Genomic DNA, 22,636 nt, shown 5'->3' on the forward strand with positions numbered 1-22,636 from the left:
TAATTAAATAATAGAAGCTCAACCATCACAAGGTACTTTTTCTTTACCTGGTGCTCTACAGGGCATGACGAGCTATTAAAAGTCAGCTTATGCCACTGGAATGATGTTCTCAGTCATTAATTCTGATTTGGGTATGTGGGGCAGACCAGGAATCGAAGGCCTCTGCGACGGTGCGGGGAGAAATGATGACCAGAGTCAAGGCAAGGCAGTGGCGACGGAAAAGACACAGACCAGCTGACGGAAAGGGAAGGGACAGGATGGTGTCAGGATGCGTCACACCTGCACCTCGCCTGCTCCTCTCACTGGCCCTGGCACACCCATGCCAGCAGCATCGGGTACCACCGGACAGCTGCCTGCAACACCCGACCCCCGGGCTCCCCTCAGTCCCCAGACCACTTGGTGACACAGCTCAGCCCTCTCCACAGACTGGCTCACTGGGGTCGAGCCATCCAGTCTCTGCTAACTCAGTTTGGGCTCAGCAACTCCACAGCGCACAACTTCAAGTAACTGCCCCACAGACTCCAAACGCTGCAACACTGGACAAGAGGCACCACCTCCTCAGGTCTATATCTGAGTCTCTGGACGGTCCTGGTGTGGCTATGGTGACTCACAGATCCAGCTCTTCTGAAGAGAGACACTAAAAATCCAGATACACTCTGTTGTGTCTGGTGTCACCAGGCTTTGCTGGTGTCACCAGGCTTTGCTGAAGTAAGTAACAAGCCAGGCTCTTAACATGGTGGCTTGGTGCATGCATGCACGCTAAGTCGCTTCAGTCATGTCTGACTCTTTGCCACCCCACGGACCGTAGCCTGCTTGGCTCCTCTGTCCATGGGATTCTCCAGGCAAGAATACTGGAGTGGTTGCTGTGCCCTCTTCCAGGGGATCTTCCCAACCCAAGGATCAAACCCGTGTCTGTTACATCTACCTGCACTGGCAGGCGGGTTCTTTACCAGTGGTGCCACCTAGGAAGCTGGCTTGTGCACGGTAAGTATTAATACTTGCTAAGCGGGTTCAGTTCTCTACTCTCTGGGAACTTGTCTTCACCGTTTCTTATCTCTGCTCCAATTCACTTTCTACACGGCGGCCAGAATGATCTATTGAAGCCAAAATGCAGCACATCTCATTCTTTTACTTAGGTTTTCAGTGTCTCTCACTTCTCCAGGACTTAGTCCAAATCCCTCCCAAAGTCTACCATGATTCAGCCCCTGCTCACCATCCTCTGTACTGTCTCATCTCCCCCACACGCTGACCCACAGCTGATCCATGATAACTTGGTTTTTTGTGGCTGCACAGCTTGCAGGATCTTAGTTCCCCAACCAGGAATTGAACCAGCACCCTTGGCAGCGAAAGCACAGAGTCCTAACCCCCGGACCGCCAGGGAATTCCCGACCCGTGACATTTTTGCAGGATATACCCTGAGACCATAAAGAATCCACAGATCTATGCCCACTGCCCTCAGCACATGTATTCCCCCAGAATATGAGGTCAAATATAACTGAAAATCTTAAATGACCTTTAGACTACATCTGACTCATTGGAAAAGACTCAGATGCTTGGAAAGATTAAAGGCAAAAGGAGAAGTGGGGAGCAGAGGATGAGATGATTATAGTATCACCGACTCAACGGACATGAATTTGAGCAAACTCTGGGAGACAGTGGAGGACAGAGGAGCCTGGTGGGCTACAGTCCATAAGGACTTAGTGACTGAACAACAACAAACACATTTCAAAGCTGAGACCAAAGTGACCTACGAAACTTTCAAAAAGAAACCACTACACCCACTGTACACGACCTCATGTCCCTATTTCAGTACAACTTTTTTGGCTTCCTGCAGGTCAGCCTTATAGCACAAGGGATTTAAACCTGGCAGAGATCTTTTGGGTCTCCCAAGAATCATGAGTGGTAAGGATGCTACGGACTTTCTCGCTTTCACACAGGCCACACCCTGACTGGAAGAGCCTCAGTGCCTGGTTGTGATACCTTCCCTGACCTTCCTCAGTGTGGGTGAAGTCCCCGCATCCCCTGCAAGAGCTCCCAGCGCACTTGGCGCTTATTCGCCCAGCACTGTGTGTGTGTGTTTGTATCTTACGAGGGCAGGAGCTGTACTTTGCATCCTGGGCCTCCCACAGGCCGAGCACACAGAAGTGTCTGGTTAATGCTTGCTCAAAGGATGAACCTTACGTTGTGAGGATACATCTTACGCTTAAAAGGACTGCACTCGACAGAGAAAGACAAACACTGGATATCACTCACTTACATGTGGAATCCAAAAACCACAACATACCTGTATACATAACAAAAAAGAAGCCAGACTCACAGGTACAGAGAAGAAACTAGTAGATACCAGTAGGGGGAAGGGACAACATAGGGATGGGAAGTGGGGAGGAACAAGCTGTCGGGTGTAAGACCAGCTCAAGAATGTACTGTACAGCACTGGGAATGGAGCCAATATTCTGGAATAACTGTAAATGGAAAGTAGCCTTTAAAATTATATTAAAATTTTTCAAATTAAAGTAATTTTTTTAAAAAAAGGACTGCACAGGGTATAGGGCTAATCCAGGTACCCTTAAAAAGAAGAAGTCTTGTCGTCTGACCTCAATTTAATCACAGATGGCTCCTCTCTATAAAAATGGTTACCTGCTTTCTCTTCACTTTATCACGTGAGGTTAACTGGCAGTAAGGGAGTGAAATCACATCCTTCTGGGTCCTCTTACATAAATCCTTCCCTGCTTTCTGGGGCGAGTTCTCTGGGGCTGGAACAAGGGCACTCCTCAGTTAAGTCAGTGTAACAAACACTACTTCCTATCCCAGCCAGACTGCTAGGTAGGGCTGTGGAGTCAAGGATGAAGTACACAGCTCTTCCCTGAAAGTCTGACAGAGAGACAGACTCAACATGGACACAACACGGGGGCTTCCCTGGTGGAGCAGTGGCTAAGACTCCATGCTTCTCCTTCCAGGGGCAAGGGTTTGATCCCCAGCTGGGGAAGATCCCCATGCTACACGGTGTGGCCGGGGGCGGGGGGGACACAATACCGTCAGCACGGCAGTTCCTCAAGCACATTAAACACAGAACTACCGTCTGACCCCGCAACTGTACTTGGGGTACGCACCCAAGGGAACCAAAAGCGAGGGCTCCAACAGATACTCGCGCACCAACGTCACAGCAGCGCTCTTCACAAGAGCCCAAAGTGGGGATAACCAAAGCTCTACTCAAGCTGTGAACGGATCAACGATGTGCGGTATGTACATACGACGGAATAGCTCAGCCTTAAAAAGGAAGGACATTCTAGCATACGCTACAACAGGAAAGAAACTTGAGGAAATTAGTGTATGTGAAATAAACCAGTCAGAAAAGGACAAATACTGTATGATTCAACTTTATGAGGTATCTGGAGGAGTCGAACTCTAATAGAGACATAAAGTAGGATGGTGGTTGTTAGGGGACAGGGGACCCTGTTTAATGGGCTTAGCATTTCAGTTGGGAAGAGCCGGTGGTGGGGATGCACAGCGGTGATGGCCGTATAACAGCGTGAATGTCCTCCACGCTACTGAACGGTAAAGTTAAAAATGGTAAATGTAAACCAGTCCATCCTAAAGGAAATCAGTCCTGAATATTCACCGGAAGGACTGATGCTGAAGCTGAAGCTCCAATACTTTGGCCACCTGTTGGGAAGGGCTGACATATTAGAAAAGACCCTGATGCTGGGAAAGACTGAGGGCAGGAGGAGAAGGGGACGACAGAGGATGAGGTGGTTGGATGGCATCACCGACTCAATGAACATGAGCTTGAGCAAGCTCTGGGAGTTGGTGATGGACAGGGAAGCCTGGCCTGCCGCAGTCCATGAGGTCGCAAAGAGTCAGACAGGACTGAGCGACTGAACTGAAGTTATGAATATGTCACTACAATGCTTAGAAACCCTGCATTTGCAATATATATGTCAAGTCATTACGGTGTACATCTTAAACTTACACAGTGCTCTAAGTCAATTTTATCTCAGTAAAACTGAAAAAACCCACCCCAATGTGATCCGTGCTGAGAGAGAGGAATCCCAGCCACCTCAGGGAGAGCAGAGAAGGGGCCTCGGTGTGACCACACCAGGATTCCTACAGGACAAGCAGAATCAGTCAAGGGGAGGAGAGAGTGGGGAGTGACCGGAGGGACCACTAGCCCATCCTGTGACGAGTCATCACTCACTCAGAATTGCTCCATCACTCCGGCAATCAATGGGACCTGGAGTCTCTGTGAACCGAGAGGGAGGGGACTAGAAGGTGTGGATGAGGACTGGGAAGTAGCCTGAGCTTTAATTGGGAAGAGAGCAGCAGTGCCCCCAGCCCAGGGAGGTTCGGCCCAGCACCCAGCCTGCTGGGGCGATGCCTACCCTGCCTCTGGTAATACAGCTATTACTGGAGAAACCCTAGCACTTGAGCTCCAGTATTAAGCCCCACCAGGGCCAATGGGGCCCCCCCAAAGAAGTGCCATGATCCCCAAGGCTCTCTCTCTCCAGCACGATCACAAAACCAAGATCAAAAGAAGTGGCCTTTCACGAATGAATCCTGAACTCCGCGCTCACGTCAAACAAGAGAAAATAAGGACAAGCTGACGGACACAGGGTTCCAACGCTCACGGCTCACGTCAAACAAGGACAAGCTGATGGACACAGAGTTCCAAGAAGCAGCCGAGTCGACCTGTTTCAGAGTTGTCAACGCACCCCTCGTCCTCCAGGACCTGCGGAAGGACCTGTGGGAGGCAGACGGATGACCCGAGTTCGCCCTTGGCTGTGCCCGGGAGGAAAGCAGGCCACAGGGATGCTGACGGAGCAAAGACAAAGAGGCTGTCACTTTTAGAATCCAGCTCTGTGTCTCTTGTCTATGCAGGAGTCAAATTTCCCTGAGTTCGGCAGTATTTCTCCACCCTCCCTCCACTTCTCCGAAATGACATAACGGTAAGAACAAAAGAGGGCCAGAACAGGCTGCCTCTGATCCGGACAGGCCTGGGGCTGGCCACAGGTACAGCCCCCCAACCCCGAGGGTTTAAGCAACTCCAGGAACCTAAGCTAATTTCCACTTGGACTGATGCAACTGCAAGGCGACAAGACTGCCGCGTACAGGACTGTCGTGTGACGCCAGGTGACCTCCGTCCAGGGGCCCCGCGACCTCCACCAGCAGAGGGTCTGGAGGCAGCTGGCGCCCATGGCGAGGGGCTCCTTCACCCACCACCAGCAAATCTCCGACAACTGTTCGCCCATTAAACTTAGAGGAGGCTCTGCCCAACAGCTGTGTGGACTCCTGCCTCAAAAGGGTGGGGCCTGGAGCCATCTGCTGTTCCCCACCCCCCACCCCTGCCTGCCTGCTGGGCTCCCAGACGTGTCCATCTCCCGGGTGGGGAGCAGCGGGGAGGTATGACTTGCAGGGGTGGGCAAGGGCCTCCACGAGACTCAAGTTCCCAATCTTCAGGCGCGAGCCTGGGCACCTGTGGACAGTCGTGTTTCAGATCCGGCCAGACAGCGGTCTGCAGACGAGAGGGGCAAAGTTCCTTTCCCCGTGAAGATGTCCAGGGGGTCCAGGAAAACGGACCAGACCCGTCCCCAGTCCTAAGCCTCCCGCTGACTTCTGAGTCTCCTCTCTCTCCTGGTTTCCTTTCCACTCCTCTTAACTGCCCTCCTCAGTCTCTGTCACGGCTCCTTGTGTCCAACTAGAGCAGAAAACCCTGGGATGTCATCCTTGAAACCACGGCCACCCCTAACGCCCACCGCCCGCAAGTTTCTATTTCCAGCGAGGACCCTCCTCCTGAGCGCCACAGTCTAATACATGACCCGATGCCCCACAGGCACCTCCAATTCAACATGTCCAAATCGGAACTCACCTCCCCGTAACTCTGACCCTCCTCTGTCAGTCCTCCCCGTGGACGGTGGCATTACTATCCCATCACTCAATTTGCCAAACCAGAAATGCAGAGTCATGGCCTCTCTCCTCTAGCTCCGCACATATGAGTCCCCGCGTGGGGCTGAGGACACGTCCAACTCCCCTCCTCGACCTTCACGGCTACGTCTGAGTTCAGGTCTGCGCCCGAGTCTCTCACCTTCCTTCAGCCCATCTTCCACAGATGGTCGACTCATCCAGAAACCTGTACTCGTGGACTTCCTTCTGCATCAACGCCGGCTAATTCTCAGTCCCTGAGATCTTCTGAAACTGTCCCCTCAAAGCCATCCCCATGGCCAAGATCACAGTTCAAGCACCGCCATCCCCCTAAGGGAACAGCTCCCTGAGGGAACGGCTCCTCACTGGCGTCGCAGATGCAGTCTCACCTTCCCCGGCTGCCCTTCTGTCTGCCCCAAGAACTGTCTCTCTGGAGTGCATGCTCATCGTGTCCTGTCTCTGCTCCAGAGATTTCGGCAGGGCTGCTCACTGTCTTTGGAAAAAGTCACCCTTCTCAGCACGGCACTCAAGGACCTACTGTCCTAACCTGGGGCCACCTCTCGAGCTCATGTCTGGCTGTGTTCCCTTGGCCAGTTCACCCAAGCCGTCCGTCCCGGGATGGGGAATTTCTCTGCTTTTCTACCAGATCACGTTCTACTGCTGCCACCACTAAGAAGTCAAGGGTCATCACGGTTATTCTGGATCGTATTTCCCCTCCGGCTGAGGAGCCAGGCGCCTAGTGGAAAACGGAATGGAAAGTGTGAAGCGTCCAGACCCTGGTTTCAGCCTTATGTCCTGTAGGGTCAGGACACTGCCACCAGGCAGTCCGCATGGTGGACTGCCCCTCCACAGTCCATGCTAAGAATCTTCCTGCAGATGGGTTTGAGTAATCCCATGGGCATGTCCTTCCTGTTGCAATGCCAGGTAAATGCAAAAAAATAATGACACACGCTCTCGCTAGTCCCCCCGAAGCTAGACTTCTCCTCGCAACTAATGCGGTCTGGCCTGGGAGCCAGCCTCGAAGCAGGCTTCAGCTCACAGGTTACACTGAAGATGGCCGAGCAGCCGAGCTCTGATTTGGTTCAAGTCCAGATGGTGAAAGTTCAAGAGAAGCACCAGCGGAGTTTGACAGTTTCCTCCACGCAGATGACCAGCATCATCTCTGAGGACCTAGGATGTGAAAGGCACAACCAGCCCAGAGTGATGCTACCATCTACAGAGCACATTTAAACTCACATCCCTTAAAGGATACATGCCCAGGATGACAGCTTCAAGGCATTTGATAGGCAGGGACTCCCGAGTCATTTCTTTCGCTGTTTCCATTAACCTGTAGGGTAGAGCACAAGGAAGGATCTCAGGTTCCTTTAATTATGCGGTTGGTCTGTGTGTCAGCCCACAAGTCTCCACGCTAGGCCCAGCATGCAGGAATACAGAGGGAAAGGGGAGAAATGGCCTTGCAGGAGGATGGAAAAGTACTTGGCAGAACTAAAATTCCTAAATTCTCCACTCCTCTCTCCAAGAGGTAGTTTTGGGAGGTTGTGTGCATGCATGCTAAGTCACTTCAGTCATGTCCGACTCTTTGCGATCCCAAGGACTGTAACCCACCAGGCTCCTCTCTCCGTCCATGGGGATTCTCCAGGCAAGAATACTGGAGTGGGTTGCCATACCCTCTTTCAGGGGATCTTCCCAAACCAGGGATTGAACCCGGGTCTCCTGCATTGGTAGGTGGGTTCTTTACCACCAGCGCCACCTGGGAAACCCTTTGTGAGGTTAGTGCCCCTAATCCACAGTACCCTCCCACTAACCCAGGACAAGGGATGTTACAAGGAAGCAAGTAAAAAAGGCCACATAAAACAAATTTCATACGCCTCCCCCATCCCTGAGTTAGTCTCCACCACTGAGCTTGGCTGTCCAGAGTGGCTGAGACCTCAGTCTCACCTGGTCCTGGGGCAGCCCCACCCTCACCCCTTATGGGCCAGAATGTTTGAGCACTGGGATCAAGGACCAAGAGTGGGAGAGAAAGATGACAGCTCTTAGAAGCACAGTCTCCTGGTCCATAGACCATGCACCACTTACCCACTCAGTGGTCTCATCTTCCTAATTTCAAAGAACTGGGTCCCTGTATGATTGTATCTGTGTGAAGTATGTAAAGGGAAAGTGACAGAAAACTCCAACGGTCCCAGTAATCCCACAGAGGAAGCTATGTTTGATGTCTCGAAGGGATGAGGGAGTTGGGGCTTTCTAGGTGTCCAGTAGCCAGAATATCACCAACAGCATCTTCCTCCTCACTGACCTGCCCTGGAGGCCCCAAAGCACCCTGGAACTTCAGACTAGCTCTTTTCAATATTCTCTGTATTTTGTTGACTACATGTCTTAATTCATCTACTAAACTACAATCTCTTTGAGAGTTGGGACTGTTTCTCTACCATCTTTGTATCACCCTAAAGCATGGCACAAGTCCAACATATTCCAGTTAACAAAACGTATTAAATATGAGGGATAAGTGAATGGCTGGGTGGACGGATGGATGGATAAGTGGGTGGATGCAAGGAAGGCAAGAAGAATGGGGTTGACAGAAGAGTGGTTAGGTGGGACTTGCCTGGATATTCTTAGATCCAACATGCCACAACCAAAGACCCTGTGGCCAAAACTAAGAACAGGCACAGACAAATAAATCATAAAATAAATACTAAAAACCAGAAGACAGGATAGGTGGATGGATGAATGAAAGGTTGGCTGGCTGGCTGCAGACAGAAGGGTAGGTTCATGGCTGGATGGCTGGATGGATGGAAGGGTGAGGCATGGAGGCCAGGTAGATGGCAGCAGAGTTTCTCAAGAGCAAACTGACTGCAGCAGAGTTTTCTGGGGAGACATCTCTTCCATGTCCCGTCTGACTGACACTGGCATGGATTATTAAATCTGAGGAGACTGACACCATTACCCCCACAGGGGTTTAGCTGGTTGCCCACAAGGTTTCAGAGACCTGCAAGCCCACATGAGCTCATTCGGAAGGGGACCAGAGATTCTCTGATAGCAGGCTCTCTTGATACTGGATCTTGATTTTTTCTGAACCTAAAGAAAAGTTACTTTCTGTTTCTCTTTTTCGCCTCCAACAAAATCCTACAGGAAAAGTGCGTATTGGGAAGGTGCCAATGAAGCCTGAACCTGTAGCCCAGGAGTGGAGTATGAGGTTAGACGCGTGCCCCTACAATGGTACAGGCAGCTGCAGAGGGAAGCAATGATCACCTCAAGGCATTGCACACCCTCCTAAGAAGGGCTGGGATTCCTGTCTTGGCAAAGACGTGCTTGGCCCCTAGGACACGAGCGTGTTTAACAACCTCCTGGAGAGTCTGTGATAAGCAGGTTCTGGGCTCCACCTCTGGCGATTCTGATTTCAGGCCATGGTCTTGGCCCTGGATGTTATTCAGTCACCCCATCTGGGACTGATGAGGGGTTGGGGGAGGCAGGGGATGATTTTAAGAGGCTCAACTGTTGGGAAATTACCAGCATGAGCCATAAGAATAACCCATAACAATAAAGGCCCGCTCAGCTTTTAAAAATACAATATACAAAACCCTGAAGGTAATAGGAAAATAAAGGGCTCCACAGTCTCGTTGTAAAATGGTTTTTCACTTTACCAAAGATTTCATTCAAACAGTGAGATTCCTGGTATATTTAAAGTGTTAGTCGCTTAGCCGTGTCCAACTCTTTGCGACCCCATGGACTGGAACCCGCCGGGCTCCTCTGTCCATGGAATTCTCCAGGCCAGAATACTGGAGCGGGTTGCTGTTCCTTTCTCCAGGGGATCTTCCTGACCCAGGGATCAACCAGGGTTTCCTGCATTGCAGGTAGATTCTTTACCTTCTGGGCTTCCCTGGTGGTTCAGACGGTGGTTCATTCTTCTGCAGGAGACCTGGGAGGAGACCGGGGTTCGATCCCTGGGTTGGGAAGATCCCCTGGAGAAAGGAACAGCAACCCACTCCAGTATTCTGGCCTGGAGAATCCATGGAGTATAAAGTTCATGGGGTCGCAAAGAGCTGGACATGACTGAACAACTTTCACTTTTCACTTTCTTTACCTTTCTTTAGCCACCAGGGAAGAATGTAAAAGTAGAATGCAACAGGCAAAAGTTCTATTTATATGCCGAGATTTCTCTCCGTGCTTATATCTAGTTTATACATCTAGTGCATAGAGTGAGACCAATCTATAATAAAAAAATAATTAAGAAAAATTTACCTGACCATCCTTTCTCAGTCCCTTACAGTTATCAGCCCTGAAAATGGGCTGGGGAGGAGAACCTCCAGTAAACGGCTGCTTTCAGAGACAGAGAGACCTCACCCTCAGAAGGCTGCACCCCACACAACAGAGCTCAGGACTACAGATTTCATGTCCCAGAATCCTGTGCGAGGCCAGCACCCCTGTTGGCCAAGGCTGTGAGGCTGACAGAAGGGAAGGCAGGATTCACCCTTTTGCATCCCCAGCTGAGAACCTGCACAGTCAGGGCTGGCCCCAAGTGGTCCCCATACCCTAGCACCAGTCCTTGCGTCCAGGACAAAGCACTAGGAAGGCCCGTGGAACTGCAAAATAAAAGGCTGGTCAGAGGGTAGAACAGGGAGGACACTCCAATGGCAAGGTGACCCAGAACCTGATCCCGGCAGCACGGGGCATGTTTTCGCTTCTCTGGCCCTCTCTGCAGTCACCGATCCAGGTCAGCGACCATCACAACGGGTCAGCGAAGAGAAAAATGAAAAAGCAGATCCTTCAGGACTGAGAGTGTGCTGCAGGGTTTATGGGAGAAAGAGCAGTTATATGTAAAGCACATGCAAACGTGCCCCCACAATGCATTTCTCCCCAGGCTTATCCTCTTTAATCTCCAGCCAGATGATCCTTGTGAAGACCCTCTCCTAAGTAGAAGGGACCTGCTTAGTGGCTCAGTCGTGTCTGACTCTTTGTGACCCCAAGGACTGTGGCCCACCATGCTCCTCTGTTCATGGGATTTCCCAGGCAAGAATACTGGAGTGGGTTGCCATTTCCTCCTCCGGAGGACCTTCCCAACTCAGGGATCAAATCCAAGTGTCCTGTGTCTCCTGCATTGCAGGCAGATTCTTTACCTGTCAGGGAAGCCCCAAGTAGAAGTGGGGTGGGCAATTCTAAGTTCTAATTTCCATCACCTTCTGGAATGTTCTGTGAGGAGTCAGTCACATCCAGGAAGGCTCAGCTCTTGGGGCTCCAGGTGGACTCTGACAAGAGTTTATGCTTTTGGGCCAAAGGGAGCTCCCCACGCGAGTTCCCAATTCGGTGATCAGCACTGAATCAGACGGCCTTCCCTGGGCTTGGGCTGTCAGCCTGAGCCTTGGAGGCTGGTGCTATCTTCTAATCCCTAATATTACTTTAGGATTCTACTGGGAAAATAACACACAGGGAGTTCACAGTCTGTGAAGGAACTGAGAGGGGTCACCCAACCAAGGGGCCGTTCTCATCTGCTAGCACCCTTCCCTTCAGGGCAAACACATAAGTCCACAGGACAGCTTCTTGCCCGTAGCAGAGAGGGGAGGCCTCTTGCGGGGCAGGCGGGACATGTGTGCAGTGCCCCGTGAAATCCTCTCTGCTAAGCTCTCTGTCTTTAGGGAGGAAGGACAGAGGTGAGCCGAGGCCTGACCTCATGGACCATGTGCTGGGGGCCAGGATAGCGGCAGGGAGCCCAACACTGGCTGAGCCAAGATGCTCCCTGACTCACTCAGGCAGACAGCCCCTCCCTCTCATTGACATTGTTCTCAGCCCGGCTCCCATCTGACCCCTATCCCGGATAAAGCACCAGCCGCGGCAAGGGGACCATCTGACCCGCCCCCTTGGTTCTTACACCACAGCTCACGCAGGTGCTCAGAACTGATCTAATCCTGACTGCAGACACTCCTTAGATCAGAGGAGAAAAGAGAGCCACGGCTGGCTGGTCTGTACCCAGCTGGGAACCACAAGGCAACTTGGCTCTTCTTCAAACTCACGCCAAGTGGAGGGGACCCCAGCCCAGAGCCACACTCACTCATGCAGAGCAAGAGTACCAGGTGCGAAAGGCAGCACCGGATGGGCTTCTTGCTGATGATGCGTGGTCAGCATCAGGCCAAAAAGAGAGAGGAAAGAAAAGGAAGCAGAAGACTAGAGGGAAGAGAGAAAAGGAAGCTGGCATTGGAAGAAAGATGGAAGGAGCCAAGGATGACTGAGAGGGAGGAGGGAGAGAGAAGGAGGAGCAGTGCCCGCCCCTGGCCGCCCCTTGCCGGCTGCCCCACACCCTGCTTAAAGGGAGAGGGTCTGAGCTTAAAGGGAGAGGGTCTGAGCATCACAGCGATGGCCCTCCAGTGTCACCCCTAGGCTCTCACATCACGGCGTCCCTCCGTCCCTGGCCTCATCAACCTCACACCGCATTTGCTGACCATCTGCGAACAGACAGGCCATCAGACTTGCGATCACCATGCCCATCCCCTTGGCTGGGTCGTCTCCTCTGACCCCGGTCGGAAGGATACTGTAGTGTCTTCATGTAGTTCTGGATCGCCTGGAGCCAGTCTGGGATCGTCATTGACAGCCTGTAGTTTGGAACCTGGGGTATTGAAGGCTGCAGAGAAATAGAGAGAGATGGTCGTATCAAGGAGATGCTGTGGGGCCCAGTGCCTCAGAGTGGACCAAAGGTCAGGACCACTGCAGAGCTGCTCCCAAGCTCAGCTGGCCACCCTGCCCCGGGCACCCATTCAACTGGTGCCTCCAGGATAAGGTCTCCCCAGACCAGTCAGTCCCCTGCCGGCGTCCTCTGTGTTCCCTTGGCACACAGCCTGCCCTGGGTCGTCGCAAGGGCTCCCTACAGCTCTCTGCGTGTTGCGTGAACACGGCCCGTCTCCCTGCGGGAGCCTCCGCTCTTCTTGAGGCCAAGGGCTATGCCCTGTAGTGTCCCACCCTCCCCTCCCAGGCTGGGATGTTTCAAGGTGCTCCATTAATCCTCACACTTCGACTGCACGACAACACTTTTCTGCGTGGCTGGGGTAACCTGTGTTCTTCGCCAGGGCACCTCTGAATACATGATGGTGCCCCAAAGGGAGGCAACATGGCTCTGCACCTAGCGTTTCTCCTCCACACCACCCCCTGCACTGCCTGTGGCACCCCTTCCCTGAATCTAGCCCCGAGCGGATTCGTAAGGATGCCCCTCTTGTCTCGACTCTTACCAGGGAAGGGCATCCCTTCCAACTCAGGAGCCGTCTTACCTTTTGACCCCTCCTGGCGGCCAGTCTCCCCTGCACTTCCTAATCTGCCTCTAGGTCAACACTGAGTGTCTGAAGGTCTTACCCTCCGCTGGGAAGAGAAGGGAGCAAAAGCACCCAGGACAGGCAAGTGGGAGGTAAGTGCCTCTTCTTAGGAACTTAGAGCTGAGACGGCGCTCAGCTCTGAGCCACCCTGCCAACCAGGCCAAGAGTGAAAATAAGCAAGTGCTTCTAATCCAGTCACTCCTGGGAAGAAAGGGGGAAGTTTCTCCTTTACTTTCCTTCTAACCTTGGCCTCTGGTGGGGAGACGCAGGGACAGGGCCTGCCAGCCCATGCGGGCTGGCAGCTCCGGCAGGAGGGAGAGGAGGCCTGCGTCGCTTAGGGAGGAGCAGAAGGGGCCACAGGTCAGATTAGTTCCACTCTCGAAGAAAACAGGGAAAGGGAGACCCTGGGGACGGAGTGCTTAGCTGATAGAGGGGAAGCCACTGGTGAAATAGAGGGGAAGCCACTGGTGAAGAGACTTGGGGGCAGAGCTGGACAGCCTGTGGGCACCAAAGCCAGACACGGCCCACGAAGGTCCCTGGTTCTGCCCCCAGCTCTGCAGGCTCAGGCCCTACATCCAAGCTGGAGGGCGCAGGGCCTCTGGGCCTGAAGCAGGAGGTTCTTCGAACTTCTACACCTTCCATTGCTTTTATTTAAAACAGAATTAGCCACACATCCTATTTCACAGCCAAGGTGCAATGTGTGTGTGTGTGTGTGTGAGAGAGAGAGAGAGAAAAAGAAAATGTGAGACTGGGAGTGCACACGCTCACACAGCTGTTCTGCAAACATTTTGCTTACAACATATCAACTCAAATCACATTCCTGTCATGGAGAGTCATTTTTGGGAGCAAAATGTTCCCATCTGAACATTTGTTTACATGGTCCTCCCCACAACCCCCTGGGGGTCAAAATACGAAGCGTGTCCTTGTGTTTCTGCCCTAGCAAACACGGGGAAGCTTGTCCCTGGTTTTGTTTTTTTTTTGCAGTAACATCCACAGATCTACCCACACCCGGAATTCTGTGTAAGAAGGTGCCAGAGCTTTCATACAAAAGTGAGGAAGCAGGCGAGACGCGGACAACCATTTCTGTTGCGCCTCCTGTGTTTTGAGCTCTGGGCCAGGTACAAAGCGGGAGGTGGGACAGGCACCAAAAGGGCAGTGGCAGAGTTCATGAAGCCACGGGCAGAAAGCGGGGTTGGTACCTAGTTAGTAGAAAAGCTGGCAAGCACGGGAAAACGCCCCACAGAGTCACCAGCCACCTGAGGGATCCCCAGAGGGACGTCCCTTGCCCAAAGCCCTGAGGAAGCCAGAGCCACTTGGTTCTGAGTCAGCTTTTGGGGCTGACCACCAAGTGATTTCAATGCCCCCAAGCCCGATGGAGCCCGCAAGGGCCGGATGCCGGGGGTGGGAGTCAGGGGGCAGCTGGTCTTCAGAATAGCAAGCCCAGTGGCGCCCAAGGGCTTTTCAAAACAGCTGCCCGCTTACTTCAGCCCCAGCTGAGAGCGAGTGCAGGAGCCTCGGCCACATTCCCCAAACCCCAGCTGGGGACTGCCGAGGGGATGAGGTCATCTGGCTGCAGCCCACCCTGCCGTCTGGGACAGCTGGCGGGGGGCTCAGGCTGGGTCAGCCTCCGGCCGCCCATGCCCCCACAGGCCAACGGACGGCAAACCAGGCAGGCTCCTTGCAGGGTAATTATGAGTCCCTGCTTTCTCACCTAACTGCTGTGGACCCTGGGCAAGCTGCCCCCACCTCTAAGCCTCCAGGTCCCTCTTGATAAAATAAGAAAGAATACCATCTACTTCAGACCTTCCAGGCTGGCAGTGAGGATTATATGACCTAATGTAAAAAGCAGGCAACTTGGGGCTCGGCGCGTGGGGCTCTTTAAGTGTTAGCTGTCCTAATCATTATTCATCAACGGTGTGTTTTCAGGGGTCTGGACGGGGGGGTGAGGAGTCTGAATGGTGTCCACTTTTCAGGAACTGGATAACAGATTCAGCAGAGTTTGAGCCCCTGGAGGCTCAACTCAGGAGCATCACAGAGATGCCTTCTCAGCCTGAAGGAAGAGAATGAAAACGTCCATATCCCCCTGTGGATACGTGGGGGCCATGCGTTACTGTCCATAATTCATGAAGAGTTCACACTTCGAAGAAGTTAATAAAACTCTCTGGGCTTTCATGAAGAGAAAATGGCCCCAGGGACTTCCCTGGGGGTCCAGTGGCTAAGACTCTGTGCCCCCAAGGCAGGGGGCCTGGGTTCCATCCCTGGTCAGGGAACTAGATATCACATGCCACAATTAAAGAGCCAGCAAGCGCCAACAAAAGACTGAAGATCCCAAGTGCCACAGTTAAGGCCTGGTGCAGCCTAAATAAATACGTGAATATTTTTAAAAAGAAAGAGATTCTGTAAAACAATTATCCTTCAATAAAAAAATAAATTAAAAAAAATAGTCTCTTTAAAGTATATGGTCAGGAAGGTAATATAGGTAAGCTTACAATAAAAACAGGCACATTTGTATTTGCAAAAAAAGAAAATGGCCCTGATGGACACCCAAGTGTCCATCAACAGATAATGGGTGAACACAATGCACTACACAGGCCACGCATTCCTACGCAGCCTTAAAAGGAAGGGACATTCTGACACTTGATATATAAGCCAGAACTTCAAAGACATGATGCTAAGTGGAATAATCCAGTCACAAAAGGACAAATACCGAATGATCTCTCTTATATGAGGTTACTATGGCTGTCGAATTCATAGAGCCAAGGAGTAATAGAAGTGTGGTTGCCAGGGGCTGAGGGAGGGAAAAATAAGAACTCAGTGTTTAATGGGTACAGAGTTTTAGCCGAGGAAGAAGAAAAACTTCTGTAGATGGAAGGTGGTAGCGGTTGTACAACAATGTGAACCTACTTACAGTGTAAATTACATGAGTTAATATCCTTCATTCGTGAAGTTAATTGTAAGTACATGTGAACTTACATGTAACTAATGTAAGTAATTCATGTACTTAATTGTAAGTACAATGTGAACTGTACACTTAAAATGGTAAATAATATGTTCCCACAATTTTTTAAATGACCATGAAAAGACAGTTCACAAAGAAATGCAAATAGTGAATAAATATTTTTTAAATGTTCCAGTGCACAATTTAAGAATGAAAAATTAAAGCCACTGCAGAATATCATTTTTTGCCTCTCCAATAAAGAGAGATATCTTGAAGTGTGGATACCCAGTCCTGGTAGGATGCTCTCCTGTGGCATGATGGGAAAATTAACTGGTACAGCCTTTTCATGAAAAGCCCGGGGAACGCTCCTTTTTCTTCTCATCCTTGACTGGGGTCCTGAGAGTCTCTCCTGTTATTTTCCTGCCCCAATTCACCCAAGACTTCAACCTAGATTTATCCTGTCCCTGTCAAGTCCCTCCTGCCAACTGCATCCAAGTTTCTCAAGCCACATCCCAGCTGAAGAAGGCTGAATCTAGAGGGCACAAATCTAAACCACCCCCTCTAAGAGCTCCTACCACCGTAGGCACTGTGCCTACAGTCAGGGGGTGGGGGAAGGGGGGTGGACAGGAAGACCGTTGTTCAAGAAGAAAAAGGAAACAAACCACAGGCCAGCTTTTGCAGACAGGCTCTCTTTCACTCCATCCTTGCCAAACGCAATGACCTGTCAGAAGCATCCAAGGAGCAAAGATGTGGACAGACACCAGTATGTGTCATCCCCATACATCACCATGTGGCGAGAAGGAGGAGCCAGGAAAGGAGCCAGGAGGCAGCGAGAGCCCCGGGCACCACGAGTCTTTGACAAGAAAGTACAGAGAGAAAGCACAGCCTTTTGCCATCCCTGCCCTGGCAATATACCATACACTGTGCAGGTTCCAGGCAGAAGAATCTTCTCTGGCAAGCTGGAGGGGAGCACGGAACACCACTCTTGAGCCCAGGCTGGGCCCCAGAAATCTGCTGATGGTAACCTGGTATGAAGGTCAGGGGTCACATCCTCAGGCTGAGCAGGAAGTGGGGACTGATGGTTTGGAACGCAGGACAGGGGAGAAAGTGAGCTGCCCATGTGTGCCAGCAGGCGACAGGAGGAGCCCTGACTGCAGCAAAGCCTGGCTCCACAGCCCTCACCCTTCTTCACTCAGGCCAAGCGGAGTCCACTAAATGTGAATTATGTCACAATTTGGGATCAACGTGAGGATGAGTTACAAAAACGTGGCGTCTGCAAGAAACGGCTTGATGTTTCCCGCTGAATCCATCTGCTTGTCTGCCCCAGGAGAGTTGGGCTCCAGGCAGTCAAGAAGCAGGAGGTGCTGACTCCTAGTTGGCTCAGCTGATTTTTTCTGAGCCAGCCATCTTCTCTGCTTCTCCTTCCCAACCTTGATTATCAGCCAACTAACTCGTGCTGCTTTCTTGCACTACCCCTAAAAAACCCTGGCTTTCACCTAGTCAGCTGGAACTTCAGAGCCAGTAACCAGTAGGGCAGAGGCCCACAGTCACACATTTAGAAGGAGGATCGCAGAGCAGGAGACACCTGTCCCCCCCTTCCCCAGTGGGGGCACCTGGATCTCTGGACAGAACTTACTAACAGAATGCCTGTGGTCAAAGGAAGTGTCATTCAGTCCTCCTTTTAGGTCTTTGACACTTTACCCTGCTCACTTCTTTTCTTAATCCATATTCCATATTCAATTGTCAAAAAAAAAAAAAAAAAAAGGTTTGTTGTTTAGTCACTAAGTCATGTCTGACTCTTTTACAACCCCATGGACTGTAGCCTGCCAGGCTCCTCAAGGGATTTCCCAGGCAAGAATACTAGAGAATGTTGCCACTTCCTTCCCTAGAGGATCTTCCCAACTCAGGGATCGAACCCACAGCTCCTGCATTGGCAGGCGGGTTATTTACTGCTGAGCCAACTGGGAAGCCCACCAAAAGGTTAATCTCCCTGAAACTCTCCAACTTTTCTACCACCACTCCCCCCTACCCCCTGCTTCTGTACAAATTCCTCAGCAAGACATGGATTTGATCAAAAGAGAAAAGGACTTGGCCCCAGAGGAGAAACTCTGCTGAGCTGAGTGCAGGTATAGCCTTCGAATCAGAGGTTCCTGGAAGCGGGAGTTTTCGAAGCTATTCCCTCAGCTCAGTGCTCTGTGGTGACCTAAATGGGAAGGAAATCTGAAAAGGGGATATATGTATACATGTAGCTGATTTACAACACAACATTGTCAAGAAACTATATGCCAATACAAATTTTTAAAAAAGAAAAAGCTGTTCCCATCCCAGGGCCTGTGCAGAGTCAGAGTTTGGGGGATGTCAGAACCAGGAGAGAGGGGATGCTACAGCGGGGCTGAGGATGGAGAAGCAAGCATCATGATACAACGTAGGAGAGAAAAGTGAAGTTCTTTATTTAGATTCAAAAAGCCGATGCCCACGTTCAGGCTGGTGTTGTCCTGGCTTGGCAGAAGCCCTCATATGACCTTAGTATTACTGTGAAAGTACAATATGATATGGCCACTATATTAAAACAAAAAGAAAAGAAAAGAAAGAACAGTCTTTTTTAAGAACCCAGAATTCAGCCTCAATAATGGAAGTATCAAAGTACAGGTCTCCGGAAGTAGTGGTGTAGGTTCTAAGCTGCTCAGACAACATTCAGCATATTGTGTTTCATATTGTGCTTGCTTTCCGGGACTGACTGATGACAAAGTAGCAACTGTCCTAGAAAGAGGACAAGGAAAGTGAGTTGATCTGGGAACTATGATACATAAAAAAGAAAAGATGAAAGGAACTACCTGTGGACAAAGACGATTAAAGGAAGATGCAGAATAGTCCAGTGTCCCTCTGTTATTGCACACATCACCGGAAACCTGAAGATTAACGGGTCATAACCCCATAGGATTTGAGACTTGGAAAGAACTTTACACCCTACCTGATCTAATCCCATTTTACAGATGAGAAAACGAAGGTGGGAGATTTTTAAATGAGTGATCTAGGTCACGAAGCTAGAGGTAGCACAACCAGGACTAGGATTCAGTAGCTTGATTTTTGACTCCAAGTCCTTCCCTCACTCCAAGAGAACCATCTCATAACATTCAAGGGAGCTGTGAGTAGCATAGGAAGGCCATGTGTGCTCCCCTTTGCTTCTTGACCAGAAGAACTGTTGATGACACGTAACTGGGGAGGAAGGGTGGGGACGGACTTCTGTTCCCAGTTTAAGAGTTCCCTAGTAAGCAAAATCTGGCCAGGCCTGGAAGCTGCTCTGTGAGGTAGCGAGCCCTCCAATCCCAGGAAGTCTTCAAAAAAAGGGAGGGTTTTTGCTGAGAGGCAGGGATTAATCTCTACCAACGCTGACATTCTCTGATTCCTATAGAGAAAGGGGGTCCCCACGCACAATGTCAGGAGAAGGAGGAAGTCACAGTTAGAAGCAGGGTGGGTGCTGAGGGTGCTAAATGAGAAAGCCTCACTTAAGTAAGGACCAACTCTGAAGTCAGAACTGTACATCGGTACCAGAGTTGTTTTCAGGTTCTGAGTCCTCCAGAAGGACTCAGCAAGGGTAATTACAGCTGACACGAAAGCAGGCAAGATTCTCTTTGAGCAAAATGAAAGATCTCCTTGACCAGCAGGGTAATAAAACACTGTAACCAACTGCCACAGGAAGCTGAGAGGCTCTGCCACTTTCCCCAAGGGCACACACAGCTTTCTGGCCTGCAGGCTCAGAGGCTCAAGTAACCAGATGCTCCAGGTTGGGGACTCGACCAGATGGCTTTCCAGGTCTCGGGCCTGGCATTCCTAGACCTGCCCAGGAATCTTTTCAGCCATACCAGAGTCCCCAGGGTGCACGGGAAACCATCTGCCATGCTACATCCCCCAGGCTCTGCGTCATTCCTCCTTGAGTTTGCATTCTGATGTTTCACATAGAGACCCCTGCATATGTCCCTCCATTTTATTAACATTATCCTTGGCCACCAAATTCAACTGGCTCACTGGCTTCTCTCCAAGGTAGAAACAGTTTCATTCCTAAGTCTCTTTCTCTATCCTGTGAGATTCATTCATCATGGGTACTGGAAAGTCCCTTTTAAGTCATGGTTAAAACACTTTTTTCTTTTTTCTCAGAGCCCAGATAAGCTGGGAAAAGAAAGGGTTGACTCTTTTGCAAGTTTCAGAGGTGAAAGTCATTGTCATTTAAAAAAAAAAATTGGCAAAAAGTCTAGGAATGATTCACGATGAGAAGTCTGACTGGTTGGTTGTAAATTCATTCACAGTCTAATACATCATTTTCGAGGGGAACACAGAGGAGGACCAAGAGACTCCAGAGAGGGTGAGAGGGGCGCGATGCCTAGGGAGTCTATGCATTCTTGGCACACTGGTGCTACCTGGTGGCTTCAGTTTTCGCTGAAGGAGGATGTACAGAGGGTAAGTAAATAACAGAATTTGGCTCCAGATTCAAAGAAGCCTTGGCACAAGTCGACCACACAGTCCCAGGACAGTAACCCCTCTTCCTTTTCTCTCGCATTGCTAAGACATCCAAGACAAACATCTCCATTAAGCAAAGGGGGTGGGAGCCGGCGGGAAGAATTAGGCGGGGAAGGGAGTTTGCAGCAGGACCAGGAAAATGGAAATTGCCTCTATTCGCTACGCTACGTACAGGTAAAATGGTCCCATCCCTGCCCAGCCCAACCCTCCTTCGGAGCTACTAACCTTTGCCAAGAAGGTGGCGTTCCTGATGGCGCCCACCATCTCTCCCCCCTTGGGGTGCACTTTGGCCACGTGCAGCCACATGCGCTCCCAGGTGTGGCTGTCGATGGGGAAGCCGCTCTTGTTAACGTGAAACAGCACCCCGCCGTCTTTGTCCTCCTCCTCCGAGCCCCCGCTGGTAGCGAGGCTCACGGGCCGCGCGTGGCTGCTCCGGGACCGGGTGCCTTTGGCGCCTTTGGGGTGGGGGCGGCGGTGAGTGTCGGCCGCGGAGCCGGTCATGATGGGGCCGGGGCGGGGGACGCGGAGGGCTGCGCAGGGGGCGTGTGCTCGCGGGCGCAGCGCGGGGATCAGCGCCCGGCAGGGGCGGCCTTCTCCATGCCTCTCGCTGCGGCAGGACGCACCAAGGGGGAGCGGCGGCCGGAGCTCTGCTTACGGGCCGTGCCTGAAATCAGTGAGAGACAGCACACACCACGGTAAGTGGACACCCAGAGGGACCACGGAGGGGGCCGTGGCCAAGGCAGTGGGGCTTTGCTGGATCCCCACTTCACTGTCCGCTCCGCACTGCGCGCGGACAGAGCCCACCCCCAGCCAGGGAATTGCACACCAGCTTCCAGCCCTGGAATTACCTAGCAAGGCGACTTGGATATTGCCACAAAGCTTCACACCCACCTAAACCATGAGAGGGAAATACAAGGAGCGTGGAGGCTGCGGAGTGGACGGGGAAGGAAGAAGAAGAAAGACACGCCGCAGGAAGGAACCGGAGGTCCCCGCAAGGCTCCGCACGTTCCTGGGTCGCCAAATGTGCCCGAGAGCTGAGCCAGAACGTGCCGGCACGTGAGCGCCCGGGGCTGCCGCGAGGGCGCAAGCGTTAGCCTCGGCTTGCAAAGACCGCCGCGTTTCTTCCAGGAAGCCCTCCCGAAGCCGGGAGCGCTAGGGGCGGCCCCCGGCCCCCGGCTGCAGGGGCAGTGGCTCCACCCGCCTGCTTCCCCGAGTTCCAGCGCCGGGCACCCCGGGCGGGGCGGGGGACTGGCTGCAGGCGGGGCGCGGGAAAGGGCGCACAGCAGCTCCGGAACCTTACCTCCGGACAGTCGGCCTCATGGCTGCGGAGCCTCTCCGGGCGGCGGGGAAGGCGGGGGCTGCTTCTGGGCCTGGGCCTGGGCTTGGGGGTGCTGCGGCCGTCGTCTCATTCCATGTCCCATTCTCGAATGTTATTCTGTGACAGATAACCGAGTCACCCGGGCAGCCGCCGATGTTCTGACTGCGTCCATTGGCCGCCGCAACAAAGAGGGGCGGGGCCCGAGCGCGGGACTCTCACAACCCGGGGCTCCGCCGCGCTCTGATTGGCTCCGGAGGCTCCTGGGCGGGAGCGAAGAGGAGGAGGGGGCCCCGGGCGGCCGCGCGAAATGCGATTGCCGTCTTGTTCTGGGACCCCCGCGGGGGCGGGAGCGTGGGTCCCTGGGACTTAGGACAGAGTTTCCCCAAGGGTCGTGGTACTGCGGGGGTTGCAACTGTGGGAAGCAGAGGAAAAGTAAAGCCACCCAAGAAGTGACCCTGAGAGTAAAGCCACCCAAGAAGTAACCCCGAGGTAGACGAGGGCTTGTGGTAAGACACATTCCCTGAGGAACACTGGACACACTCACCTGCCGCTACCAAGCGGTGATGGGTGGTTCAGGCAGGGCTGTTCACATAATTCGTAATGTGGGGGTATATATATACACACACACTTTTTTTTAACCCCACATTACGAATTACCCAA

General features: G+C 52.0%; 1 protein-coding gene across 1 annotated transcript in view; it reads right to left on the minus strand.

Moving 5' to 3' along the window:
• Positions 1-22,090, minus strand: part of VASH2 (vasohibin 2) — a 40,994-nt gene extending 18,904 nt beyond the window's left edge. The window contains exons 1-5 of the mRNA XM_019976175.2: positions 21,959-22,090; positions 20,884-21,322; positions 12,435-12,523; positions 7,993-8,049; positions 7,169-7,243 (exon numbers count right to left, since the gene is read on the minus strand). Coding sequence (XP_019831734.2) covers positions 7,169-7,243; positions 7,993-8,049; positions 12,435-12,523; positions 20,884-21,159 — 497 coding nt within the window. The 5' untranslated portion in view covers positions 21,160-21,322; positions 21,959-22,090. The remainder of the gene's footprint in view (positions 1-7,168; positions 7,244-7,992; positions 8,050-12,434; positions 12,524-20,883; positions 21,323-21,958) is intronic.
• Positions 22,091-22,636: the final 546 nt, after the last annotated feature.

The sequence above is a fragment of the Bos indicus genome, chromosome 16, assembly GCF_029378745.1.
Source record: "Bos indicus isolate NIAB-ARS_2022 breed Sahiwal x Tharparkar chromosome 16, NIAB-ARS_B.indTharparkar_mat_pri_1.0, whole genome shotgun sequence".
Taxonomy (NCBI): domain Eukaryota; kingdom Metazoa; phylum Chordata; class Mammalia; order Artiodactyla; family Bovidae; genus Bos; species Bos indicus.